Source organism: Gossypium raimondii, chromosome 13, assembly GCF_025698545.1.
Source record: "Gossypium raimondii isolate GPD5lz chromosome 13, ASM2569854v1, whole genome shotgun sequence".
Taxonomy (NCBI): Eukaryota; Viridiplantae; Streptophyta; class Magnoliopsida; order Malvales; family Malvaceae; genus Gossypium; species Gossypium raimondii.
The window spans coordinates 42,068,256-42,081,816 of record NC_068577.1 but is presented as its reverse complement, the minus strand read 5'-3'; the positions used below and the strand labels follow the sequence as shown (position 1 = coordinate 42,081,816).

The window sequence follows — 13,561 nt, the reverse complement described above, 5'->3', positions numbered from 1 at the left end:
TTTAGGGTGCTGGTCCTGAATGTCCTACCGATAGCTGAGTTTCAACATTTGTTGCGGATACTCATCAACTTGTGTGAGCAGCATCGTGTAGCTACATTCCGACCGTCAACTTGTGTGAACATACCCATTTATGGCTCGAGTGAGCAATGATGAAAAGGAATGGTTTCGATCATATGTTTTGCACACTTTGTGTGAGCTTTCCCACATATCTGATATTATTCTAAGTGGTTCAACGGGCATGAAAATGGAAGGAATAGTAAGTATTCAAATGACTCATGTCATGAAAAGGAATGAAATGGAAATGTTAAATGAAAGTATGTATACGTTCATGAAACTGATGATTTTAAGTGAGATTATTCATGTTTAATGACTTATCTTATGTTAATTCAAGTGAATTATGAATTGATGCACTAACATGTGTTGTTGATGATGTTTAGGCTTATGCCAAGCTATTGGTGGATTGTATTATGTTAATTTTAAAATTATACATTGAAATGGTAAGTGTCCAAATGGAAATATGCTTATGTTCATGAAAGGGTGGTAAGGATCAAAGTATGTAATTTCTTATGAAATGGTTTATCATGTAGTTGATTCCAAAATAATTATGTTTAAATACACTAGCTTATGGCCATGGATGACGTTATGCTTATATCTTGTGTGTTATGCATACGAAACGGGTGAAGAAAGGTAATAAAATGGTAAGTTCATAGTTGAAATGTAATATGATGAAAAGGGAATGATGAGTTGAATGATGTACTTATATGTGAGAAATTTACGTATGATATGGATGAATATACCTAGTTCATGAACAAATATACTAATTAGTGAATTGATGTTGTTATTTAAGCTAAAGTAAATAAATGCAATGGAAAGTAAGTAAATGGAAGGGTTCAAAGTCTTGTAAAATCCTATTATGTTAGGAATGAAAAATATATATGATATTGATGAACTTACTCATTTATGAGTTGATGGTTATAAAGTTTGATAAACTTGTGAAATTGGTATAAATTTATAATTACCCCCACAAAGTTCATTATTAAAGTGAAATGTTATGTTTAAAGTTTATATGAGCTTACTAAGCATTCATTACTTATGTAGGTATTTTTCCTTTACTTTACAGATTATCGGAAGCTCGTCGGAGATCTATCACACTATCTAGCGATTATATCGGTAGTTTTTGATGTCTTGATCAAGGTTATAATGGCATGTATAAGTGGACTTGTGGTTTATATTAGTTGATGAGTTTGGCATGTATATGTTATTTTGGTTGATGTAATCTTAGTACTTTCGATACCTTATTGATGTGAGTCGTGTTTGAATGCCCAAAATGGTAGGTGATGAATTGGCCTCAACATGGTCAAGTTATGGTATGCTTTGGAAAGGTTTTGAATAGATGTGCATGATTGAAATATGGTTTGTATATATGTTGGTTGTTGGAACCATTTTGGAAATGGCTAGATTTATGTCATTTAAATGGTTTTGATGTATGTGAGAAATGGTTCAAATGGTAAAGTTATTTTGATATGGCATGAATCTAATATGGTTTGGTTGATATGTGTCAATTGTGATATGTTTTAGTATGGAAATAAGTTAGTTGATGAATGTTTAAATATGCACATGTTTAGGTATGTTTGATGTATGTACTTGAGGTGTCTATGTGGCATATTGGTTGTATGGATTATTAGCCTATTGTATGGACCCTTTTATGCAGGTTTTGAACATGTTTAGAAGCCTTGATTAGGTGTGTAAGAGTACTTAGGCTTATGATTGAGAAGGGTGAAAGAAATGGCTTGATTTTAGCCATTCTTGTCCACATGGCCTAAGACACGGACGTGTGTCTCAGCCATGTGTCCCCTGTAGGTTTCAAAGGGTTGCAAATCAGACAATTACACGGCCTAGCATACGGCCTAGCACACGGGCTTGTGAGGCCATTTCGAGAGTTGTTTGCTTGGCGCACGAGAGTATGGCTTGGCCGTGTGACCCAATTCAGAGAGTTACACGGGCTGGGAGACGACCGTGTGTCCCTATTTCGAATGTTACACGAGCTGGGACACGGCCGTGTGTCCCTATTTCGAATGTTACATGGCCTAAGACATGGGCGTGTGTCTCAGCCATGCGAGTCACACGGCCGTATGACCCATGCAGTATCAAATTTTGTATCTTTTCCCATAAAGTTCTAAATGTTTCCGATTTAGTCCCGAATAATTTCTAAAGTATTTCTAAGGCCTCGAGGGCTCGAATAAGGGACGATATGCATGTGTATGAATGGATTATGCTATGATTAATTTAATGTTTGGAAATGAATGTTTTTAAGTTACATTTTTACAGTAATGCTCTGAAACCCTATTCCAACGACAGATACTGTAATGGCCCAAATTCAAAATTATCAGAATAGTGGTTTCGTAACCACAAATTCGATTTAAAGAGAAATTTATTTTAATATTTTTTTCATGAATATTGATATGATAGGAAAAATCGTATGAAAATATCGATAGAAAAATTTTCTTGATTAAGCGGTTAGTTAGAAAAAGAAATTATTGAAGAAATTAGGTAAAATAAGATATCGAGACTTGATCTCGTAAAACTGAGTCAAAAATATTTTATAAATATTTATGAAGTGTTAGTAATATGGTATTAAAATTTCGTTAGAAAATTTTAATGTTTGGGTAGTCAATTAAGTAAAAAGGACTAAATTGAAAAAGGTGTAAAAGTTACTAGAGGGATTAAATAGCTCAATTGTGAAATGAGGAGGGACATAAATTGAAAATAACCCCAAAAGGAGATATTTTGGGCGGCATACGCTGAGAAAAATCAGGAGAATTGAAGAATTAAGGGTAAAATTGGAATATTGCAAAATTTGATTTAAAAGTTAGGACTAAAGTGGAATATCTAGAATTCTCTTTATTTTTCTGCATTCCCATTAGCCAAAAATGTCCTAAGGGTTTCTTCAAGCTGGTTTTTCATAATTTTTGCACCAAGTGAGTTAATCCTTTCATTTTTCTTGTAATTTTTGTGTTTCTAAGACTTTTACAACTAGGTCCTATTACTAAATTCATTAGTTTTTGATTTTATGAATGAATTTGAAAGTTTATATGAATATGTGCTGGAATTTTATGATGAAATAGGATGAAATTGAAGCTTTAATTTGTTTGTGAGATGATTTTATTAGGTAATTCCAATAGAAATTGATTTGTAGGACCTAATTGTGAAAAAGTTTGGAATTAAAGTTTAGTGCTGAAATTCTGATTTCCAAAGGTTATAAGGTAGTTTAAAGTGATGGGATAAAGTGTTAATTGAGAAGAATCAGCTCAATTGAGAGGTTAATTGAGCAGGGATGAAATTATCATTTATTGAAAGTTTACGGAAAAATGGTAATTAACATCATACACTAAAACAGTTTTGTACAGCAGCAGTACTCTAACTTTAAAAAATCACCATAAATTGTAGAGATCGAATTAGAGGATGAATAAAATATGGAATTAAAGCTTATTGAGTCTAGTTTCTCATAGAAGAAATGGTTTAATTAATGGAAGTGTAAATCATGAGATATAATAGCTTTTGTGAGACAAGGTCAGAATGAATTTGGGTTCCCCTGTTCTGACTTTGGAAAATCATTAAAAATTGTACAAAAATGATTATGAGTTATAATTTATATGGTTAGAATCCTTAATGAGCCTATTTTCTGAAGAAATAAAGGGAAGCATCATCCTAATTCTGTAAAGTGAGATAATTAATTTTTAGTGAAGAGGGGTCAGAACTGTCATACAGTGAAACAGGGGAACTTTAAAGAATAAACTGTACTTATTGGCTAAATAAAAAATTCTGAAATTTTTATGGTAAGAAGATATGTGAGTCTAGTTTCAGCAAAAATTAATGGATCTTAATTTGGAGTTCCGTAGCTCAAGATATAAATAATTTAGTGACTGTGACTCAGTGAGGCAGCTTTGAATGCACTATAAATAATAATGGAATTGTAGAGAAAGTTACATATGAACATGAAATGTATTAGATTAATGATTAAATTTATTTATTTAGATCCGGAAAATTAAAATACGAAGCAAGATCGAGGGAAAGAAAAAGTTTGGGATTAGTAGATTTTTGGTTAAGAACAAGTATCGAGGTAAGTTCGTGTAACTTGAATTATATTCATAAATGCTTGAAATGTTTGTTATTGATGTGAATATGATTTGGATGTTTATTGTATGATAACTGATGAAGTATTGATATTCTGGATGAAAAGAGGAAATAAATCCCAGTTGAATGAAAGGAAAATTCGATGGATCTCTGAAAAAGGAATTGACGGTAAAAAGGATCTAGCCCGGACGGGTGATCCTATCCTGATATAGCCCTCCCGAAGAATATGTGGAAAATGGATTTAGCCCGGACGGGTAATCCGAATTAGGGTCTGAATTTAGCCTGGACTGGTAATTCATATCCAAGCTCATTAGAGTAATTGTCGTTGTAGGGGATTTAGCCTGGACTGGTAATCCCGACAATACTTTATGAGTTTATATTACGAGGATTTAGCTCGACCGGTAATCCATTTATAAGGATGAGGTTCAGGAGTGTGCTCTCTGAAATGGAAATGTCGCACATGAATATGAATTGATGGACCCGGATTTGTACACTTAGGTGTACCCCTGAATATCCATCGAAATTCCAAGTAGTTCAACGGGATAAATATGGAAAAATAACAAGGAAATGGAAATCATGGAATTGATGAGCTCATCAATCATTTATCTTTGTAATGAATTTGTATGAGGTTGAGTTTGTATGTGATAGGTATATGTTTATGTGAATTGGATGTGTGCTTGTGTTATTAAATGATGGATGTATAAGTATGGTAAGTATAATTCCTGTTGCATGAACTTACTAAGCACAAAGTGCTTACCCTGTTTCTTTTTCCCCTATTTGTAGAGTTAAGAGCTCGGGGGTCGGATTTGGTCGAAGACACATCGCACTATCAATCTCGAGATCTCGGTACATAAAGGAACTTTATTTTGGAAATCAATGGCATGTATAAGCTAGTAAATTAGATGTTAATGTGAAATGAATGTATGGTTAGCCATTGGTATGGCTAACAAATTTTGGTTTTGGTATGTGATGAAATTATCTTATGAATATGATAAATCTATCTTGAAAAAAAAAATTCGGTAAAATCTGGTAATGCCTCATACTCTATTTCGGCGACGAATACGGGTAGGGGGTATTACAGATACGGGTTAAAGGTGTTACCAACACCATTTGACACCTTCCTTCCACCCCCATCCACAATGGGATCATCAGAGTCAGTCGGCAAATCCGATCATCATCTAACTTTTTTAGTGACATCAAGATTGGCCCCAACCACATAGTCTGCTATGGTCAACGCTACACTCATCAGAAAGAAAATTAATGCCCTATGGCTCGTGTTAACTTTCACCTTTTTTATTTTTATTTCTTTTCTTTTTCATGATATTCTTTCTTATTACTTGATAACAAAGTTAAGGTATTCTATATATATATTTTCATAGTTTGCACATCTACCTTTCATTTCATTATATGTTATAATATACTTCTAATTACCTGTTATAATATAATATAATTCCAACATTTTGTATTAAGTCATAATTTTTTTGCGAAAAATTGTCCAAAGATGAAGCTTGAAAGAAAAGAGAAATTATCGATTCTGATTCAAAAGTGAAGATTTTTTATATGTTTAATAATTAAATTCTAATGTCCTCTATAAACATTTTATTATATAATAACTAATACATTGTTTTACTCATTTAAAATCATCACCCATGTACTTATATGTAATTTCATTGAAAGAAAATTTCCTATTACTATTCCAAGCCCAATAATTATACATATTGAATTTTTTTAAACAAATTTTAGTTGACCCTATAAGTTAACGCAAATACCATCATATATAACTTGAATTAATATTACTTAAATTGTCGATTGAGTTTTAATTCAATTGGTATCAATATTATTGTCAGTGTAAGAGGACGTGAGTTCAAGTGTGTTGAAGCATATTATCTTCCTATTTAAGGGTTAAGAAAGGGCTATAGATAATTCAATGTATTGTAGCAAAAAGAGCAGATATGATAAGGATTAAAACAAAAGGGAATGACTGAGGTAATGAAAGAAATAATAACAAGAAAAGCTCAAAGTATTGAAGAACGTTTTTGATTACTAAAAAAAACACAAAGTTACATTAGATAAAATGACATATAAATAGCTTAACTGCATGCAACGTTAAAGCTAAAAAACCTGCAACTAATAGCCCACTAAAACATCAACTAACAAAACATAATCTGATCATATCCCTATAAAATAGGAACCAACTTATTTGATAAAGAAAACAAGTAAATTAAAAATCCAAGAAGATGCACTAATTTTTAACAAGGATCAGAATGAAATTAATGTTAAAAAATATTACTTAAATTTACTAGATTAAATGATGAGTTGTTTTAATAATTTTAAAATCAAAATCAATTATAGTAACTACATCAAGCAAAATCAAAATATTAATTTTAACTTAACCACATTCCTTACTATCAGCATTTTTATTGGTGTTTTGAAGGATAATGAATTTTTTGGGGGACATTAATTGCATTTTATGTTGAAAGCTAAACATGATAATGTGCAGATTTTGTGTATGTAATTTTAATTTTCAAAATTTTATTTAAATCATATGTATGGATTGTTAAAAAATCAATAAAGAAAACATTATGCTTTAATTTTTGGTCAAATTTTACATTGACTTGAGTAGATTGAATAAATCTAAATTAAATAATTTTAACTAAATCTTACATATAAATAGATATTTTAATAGAAATCGTTAGTATTTTTATTCATATTAATAATTAATTTAAGTTTATTTTAAATATTAAATTTTCATCTTCTTAATTTGTATCAAGCATAATATAATTTCAAAATTTAAAAATAAAAATACTAAATCTATTACGTATAAGTACATCCATGTCTTCTTCTCATTTTTCATGAAAAGAAATTATCAAATAATTTTTATTAAGGATTATCAAATATATTTTAAAAATAAAACTACTGAAAATATTAATTTTTCAAGAATCTATCAAACTGGGTTTAAATTAAAAATTATAAGGCTAAGATTGTGTTTTGTAAATCATTGAAAATTTTCAAAATTTAATATTTTAAATGTGTTTGATAATCATTTTAATTTTTCACTTAATATAAAATTTTCAACAAAATAGTGTTAAATAAGATAAGTAGGTAAATAGGTAGCTCCATTTAACTTAAGTTGATCTAGGCCAGAAACAGGCTTACTCAAGATAACCCTTCCTCTCTTTGAAACACTTTGGAAGTGCTCCTGTATCAGTAATGAATCAGAGCACACGGAACCGTCTTCTTTTTTTTTTCTGTTAGAAATATATATATATATACGGTAGACTAACTGATATTTCTATCAGTTAATGAAAGATCCCAATGCAAAAAAAAAAAAATGCATGTTGGGTCTTTGAAATAGGCCGAATCATTTTGATAATAATCAGTTCGATCTGTTTTACCGAGAAGGTCTACGGCCCTATATTTTCGAATTTTCTATTTTGTTAATTTTAAATATTCATTAAATTTATTAAATTAAGAAAATGAAATGAAAATAATATTCTTAAAACTAAAGCAAACTAACTTATCTAAAAATATTAAGTTGATTTTATTTTATTAAAAATTAAAAATATTTTAAAAATGAGATATTTAAATTATCATACTTATCTTTTATCTAAACTATATAAAATAATATAACATATTATATTAATAAAATTGAAATTAAAATAAATAATTTTAAAAAATAAATATTTATTTTTATCAAACAATATTCAATAGTTATATTTATTAATTTACCAAAAGAATTTTTAATATAAATTCAATATTTAATTTTTGAGGATTTAAAATTTTAATTTATCAAATATTCTAATTTATCGATTAAACATCATCAAAAACAAAATACGGCGCCGTATGGAACTCCATTGCCTTTGTGAAGCTCCTTGTCAAACCTAAAGCAACCTCCCTATCAAAGTATCAGCATCAGATGCCACGTACTGTCAAAATTTGGTAATTATCTAATTACTATTTAATTTAATTTATATTTACCATTTTTTATATTTCAATTAATCAATTAAAAATATTATGAACTATATAACTTTTTCATGTCTTCATATAAATTATTGAAATCTCCAGCTCTCTCCATCTTTATCACCATTTTTTTTTTAAAACTCACCGCTGGTTTTACAGATTTTCCATAATACACCCATTCAATCTCCCCCAAAATAGGCAATAACATGTTTTTGCTTCCATAAATTCATTATTCTTCTCTGTTTTCCGAGAAAATTGAGAAGGAACGGTTTTTGAAATCTCTGTGAGCTTAAGGTAAGTAGTTTTATTTAATTTTTTTTATGGTCCGATAGATCTTGATCAGGTTTGATTAGTTTGGATCCTGATCAGGTTCTATTTGTTATAAAGGTATAGTTTTTAGGTTTGAGTTGGGCCTTTTCTTATGTTCTATTTTATGGATATTTGATTTTTTTAACTTTTCTTTTTGAAATTTTCTGTTTTATATATATCCAACTACTGCAATTTCTCAAGAAAATTAAAGCTTGGTGATTTTGCGATCAACCTGGATGTAATGGGATATTATCTGATTCTAGGATTACTCTTTTTTATTTTTCCTTCTCCGTCTGCCTTGAATTGATTGATTCATGAATACGCTATATGCATTTGCCTGATTGTATTTCGAGTATATCCAACGTTTGAAAAGCGAACATTAAGTACTTCTTCTCAAAAACATATACATATGGAATGCATTTAAGATTGACAAAAACGTAAACAAGCATTGGTTAAGATCTTGTTTTCATTTGTGAAACAGATATTGTTTTGGAGTTGAGGTCACCAAGTATACGACTCCTCACAATTCTGGCTCCGACATTTCAGCTTCAGTCTGCAGAATCAGGAAATGGTTAACAGGTTTGTTCTGTCATTCCCCTTGTGTGATTTTGATTACGTGTAAAGAAAGAATGAAACGAATGGGGTTTTATATCTCTTTTCCTGTTGGCATTAGGTATGGAGTGTTTTGATGCGCGGAGAATATCATGTTGCAGTGCTTAGACGGATTGAAGCATTTATTTGCTTCTGTATTGCACTGTTGTGATATTGATTTGTGCAAGCAATCCAGAGGTCTCGAGGATCCTGAACTTCTTGCAAGAGAGACAGTTTGTATGTCATCAATTTCCTTTCCTTCTCTTTTTTAAGTAATACTGTTAAGCATTTACTGTATTGGTAGAAAGATAGTGGCAACGCATTTGCATAATTTAACTTCTTGTTTGGACTTTGCCTATGTTATTTTTGTTATTGAGTCGTTCTATGGGAATTTGTTGTTTTGCTTACCTTGATGCAGTTAGTGTAAGTGAAATAGAAGCACTCTATGAACTCTTCAAGAAGATAAGCAGTGCAGTGATAGATGATGGGCTGATTAACAAGGTCTTTTTTATTTTTACATTTTGTTGTGAATTAATACATTTTATGTTTGTCGAGTTTTTGAACTTGATTGTTGCTCCGATTGAATTGGATTCTTCCACCCATCTTATCCTTTTAGTATTTGACTTTTGTTTACATACTATTGGCAGGAGGAGTTTCAATTGGCGTTATTCAAGACAAACAAAAAGGAGAGCTTGTTTGCAGATCGGGTAATTTTATCTAATGTTAAATTATATTGTTTTCATCCTTGATAAAAGAATACTTGTCAATTTCATCTTGCCAACTCGTTGTAGTATTTTAGCTCAAATCATTAGCTTCTTGCCTGAGCTGCTATCAATGTATTTCTGATTTCACTGTAGGTGTTTGACTTGTTTGATACAAAGCATAATGGAATTCTAGGTTTCGAAGAGTTCGCTCGTGCTCTTTCTGTCTTCCATCCAAATGCTCCTATTGACGATAAGATTGACTGTATGTACCCACTATTTAAGTTGCTTGCATCTATTCTTTTATTAGCCTGCAGATATAATCACGTTAACTTGGTGGTTATATGTACATAATAAAAAAGCATGTACTGAATGTTTTATCTTTCATGTTTAAGTCATTTTTGTTCAGCTTCTAGTAGCTAAGTACTTTCTCTTCTCCCAATTCTTTTTTATTATTTTTTTAATTTTTCGTTTGCAGTCTCTTTCCAACTATATGATCTCAAGCAGCAAGGTTTCATTGAGAGGCAGGAGGTAAGTGTTGAGTTTCTATTTGATTGTTTGTGCTTTTTTCTATTTTTCTTTTCTTTATTCATATTCCGTACACAGGTTAAGCAAATGGTAGTGGCTACGCTTGCTGAATCTGGCATGAACCTTTCAGATGATGTTATAGAAAGTATAATTGACAAGGTGATCATTCAATTTGATTTAATTGAAGTCGTATTGCTTCTAAAATTTTATGGGGTTTAGCTTCTACATGTTAAGTTTTGGAGCTTTTCGACAGACTTTTGAGGAAGCTGATACAAAACATGATGGGAGGATTGACAAGGAAGAGTGGCGAAGCCTTGTTTTGCGACATCCCTCCCTTCTGAAAAATATGACCCTGCAATACCTTAAGTAAGTAGCCAATATATTCTACTATGGAACACTAATTGCTGTTGAATATCACCGGAAAGGACATATCGATTATGATGTGTGCTCAACTTGCAAATGTTGTTTGTTTTGTTGAGCAGAGATATCACGACGACATTCCCAAGCTTTGTTTTCCACTCGCAAGTCGATGATACCTGAAATCAGCAAATGGATGAAAGCTTTCATATGGCCTACTTCATTCTAGGCAATGGTGGCAGATTCAAATATAAATGGGCGGCCAAAGAGTGAGTCTCTGTGATGTTATGGTTTATTGGTTAAAATTATTTTTCTTGTGTGCGTCAATATTCAACCGTTGAACATTCTTCTTCTTGTTCTCAGTGTTCTTTTGTTTATTGGTTAATTTCAGATGGTGTTACAATTTAAAAAAAAAAAAAAGAAAAATTCTGGGTCCATTTGAAATTCTTTTTCTATTATAACCTAGAAATTTGGATGTAAAGTTGAATATGGGTGGCAAATAAACGAATCAGTAGCAGTTCCAGTGAGACTCCCATCTTTCTATTCAATTGTAAAATGGGTTGTTCTGATGGGGATTTCTGGGTTCTATTTTCTGTTGAATTGCAAAATGGGTTTCCCCGATGTAATTTTGGGTTTTATTGTATTTTTGTTTTAGGTATTAAAATAAGCATCTTGAAAAAAGGGGCTGATGCCAAAATAGTAGATCTTGTCATTCATGATATTATTATTATAATTATAATCTTGTTTAGGATATTTTACTTTGATAAAATTTGATGCGTTTTATGTAGTTAGAGATATTCATGCGCTTATGTTGGGCTTTATAAAATAGAAGTGAATCTGAGTTGCAGTTTTGGACGTGTCATTTGAGGTGTAATCATATTTTTCAAAAATAATAAAATAAAAGTTAATTGTCAGATCTTTATCCAAATCTAATGTTTTAGTTATTTATCCATCGATTTGGTTTTAATTTTATTCAACAAATTTAACTTTCAACATCTTTTATTTACTATTGATTCTTAAAATTTAAAAATTAAAAACTATCAAAAGTAAATATATATATATATATTTAATTTTTTTAATCTATAGGAATTAAGATTAAATTTTATAAAATCTGTAAAGTTGGTAGTTAAATAATTTGTTGAATTTTTAGAATTAGGTCGGGTTAAATTTATTAGTATACTAAAAGAAAAAAGGGCTCTCATTAATGGTTTAATAGATGATTGATCAAAATATTAAATTTTGATAATGTCAATAACTAAAATAAAATTTTATATTTAGGTGACTTGAATAGAAACATGTTAATAGTTTAGTGACTATTTTTATAATTTATCTTAAAATAAAATATGTTTGATATTAAGAAAATGGATTGAAACATATGATATCTTAAAATGAAGTCTGCAAATAGTAAAATTTTTATTTGCTTTTATGACTCGAGGTTTTGAAATTTTGCTGGGAAGCAAACAGAAAATAACATGTTTTCTCTGGGGTTCCTTTTTTGGGAAAATATTTGATGCAGATGCATAAGTTTTATGTATCATCACTGAATAATAACACGATATATTATCATTGAATACAAAAAAAATAATTGAGGAATTATAAATAAATATTAATAAATCTATTTAAATAAAATTATTAGCATTTACTTATAAGTCCTCTCTATATATTTTTTAAATTTAATGATAGCGTGTCATGTTAATATTGGTTAATATAGATAAGATTTATGCACCAACGATACATCAATATTGTTCTTTCCTTTTAAAAAAATTAAAGTAGATATCATATACTCGGAAGTGAAATTCTAAGAATTATAAAATTATAAGTATTTATAAAATAATTAATTTAATAATATAAGATTTTGATTATTTATTTAAAAATAAGGAAATTATTTGAAGTGGGATGGTTTTTTTTTATAAATAAGGTAGTTAACATATGTTACTTTTGTTTAAAAGTAAATTTCATTAAAAAAGTTTATTCATATATATTATTAAATTGGTTAAACGTGTTTTAAGTCCCTTTACTCTTATTATATTTGGAATTTAGTCTTTTACTTTTCATATTTAAAAATGCAAGTCTAATTGTTAACATTGCTAAAAATTATTTTATTAAATTTAAGTTCATCACAATGTTAATTTTTAGTTAGATGGTTATCAAGTGAGTATTTTATTATTTCAAAATGTCACACCAACAAATTTAACAAAAAAAACAGTGTTAATAGTTGAATTTGAATTTTAAAATTTGAAAAGTAGAGGACTAAATTCCTAGAAATAAAAGTATAGACACTAAATTCCAATTTGCAATGAGTACAAGGACTTATAGTATATTTTAACCTATTAAATTTGGTGTTTGATTTTTTTCTAATTGAGTTGTGATCTGATTAATTCAAACTAATATATAGATATAGATGATGTATATTAACCCATCAACTAATTTAGAATTTAAATCCAACTTTGCCTAGGAAAAAATGAAATAAATATATAAGAGATCCTTATAAAGTTATAAGTGTAATGATTCGAAGATCAGTGATGTCAGAAAATCTGGTTCCATGACTTCGTTTTCGTAAACCGAAACCGTAAATATTTTTATTAAATATTTATGAAGTTATATTAGAAGTGAATTGAATTTTGAATAAGTAATTTTATCGAATTAGTGTTTAATTAAGGTATAAGGATTAAATCGTAAAACCAATAAAAGTTTAATTGTCGGAGAATTTATTAATTAGAAGCAAAGAGCAGGGATTAAGAAAGTAATTATACCTTCTTAAAGGTATAGTGGTCGGTAAGTGGAAAAAAAGATTTCTTTCTTTCTTTCTTCTAAAACCATAACTGAATGTGGAGAAGAAGCACCAAGAACTTTGGTTTCAATTTCAATTCCAAAATTGGTTAGTTCAATTTAGTCTTTTTCTTGTAATTTTTTTGTTTTTGAAATCAAGGGAGCTTAATCTAGCCGGCTCGTGTGTTAATTTTCAAAATTGTTAAAGATTT

At 29.6% G+C, this 13,561-nt stretch overlaps 1 protein-coding gene across 1 annotated transcript; it reads left to right on the top strand.

Moving 5' to 3' along the window:
• Nucleotides 1-8,191: 8,191 nt before the first annotated feature.
• On the top strand, nt 8,192-11,349 carry LOC105783830 (calcineurin B-like protein 3). Its single transcript, XM_012609502.2, has 10 exons — nt 8,192-8,388; nt 8,885-8,982; nt 9,077-9,231; nt 9,413-9,495; nt 9,642-9,701; nt 9,852-9,960; nt 10,174-10,226; nt 10,302-10,382; nt 10,477-10,589; nt 10,706-11,349. The coding sequence occupies exons 3-10, from the start codon at nt 9,108-9,110 to the stop codon at nt 10,761-10,763; spliced, it is 681 nt and encodes a 226-aa protein (XP_012464956.1). The 5' UTR covers nt 8,192-8,388; nt 8,885-8,982; nt 9,077-9,107; the 3' UTR covers nt 10,764-11,349.
• Nucleotides 11,350-13,561: the final 2,212 nt, after the last annotated feature.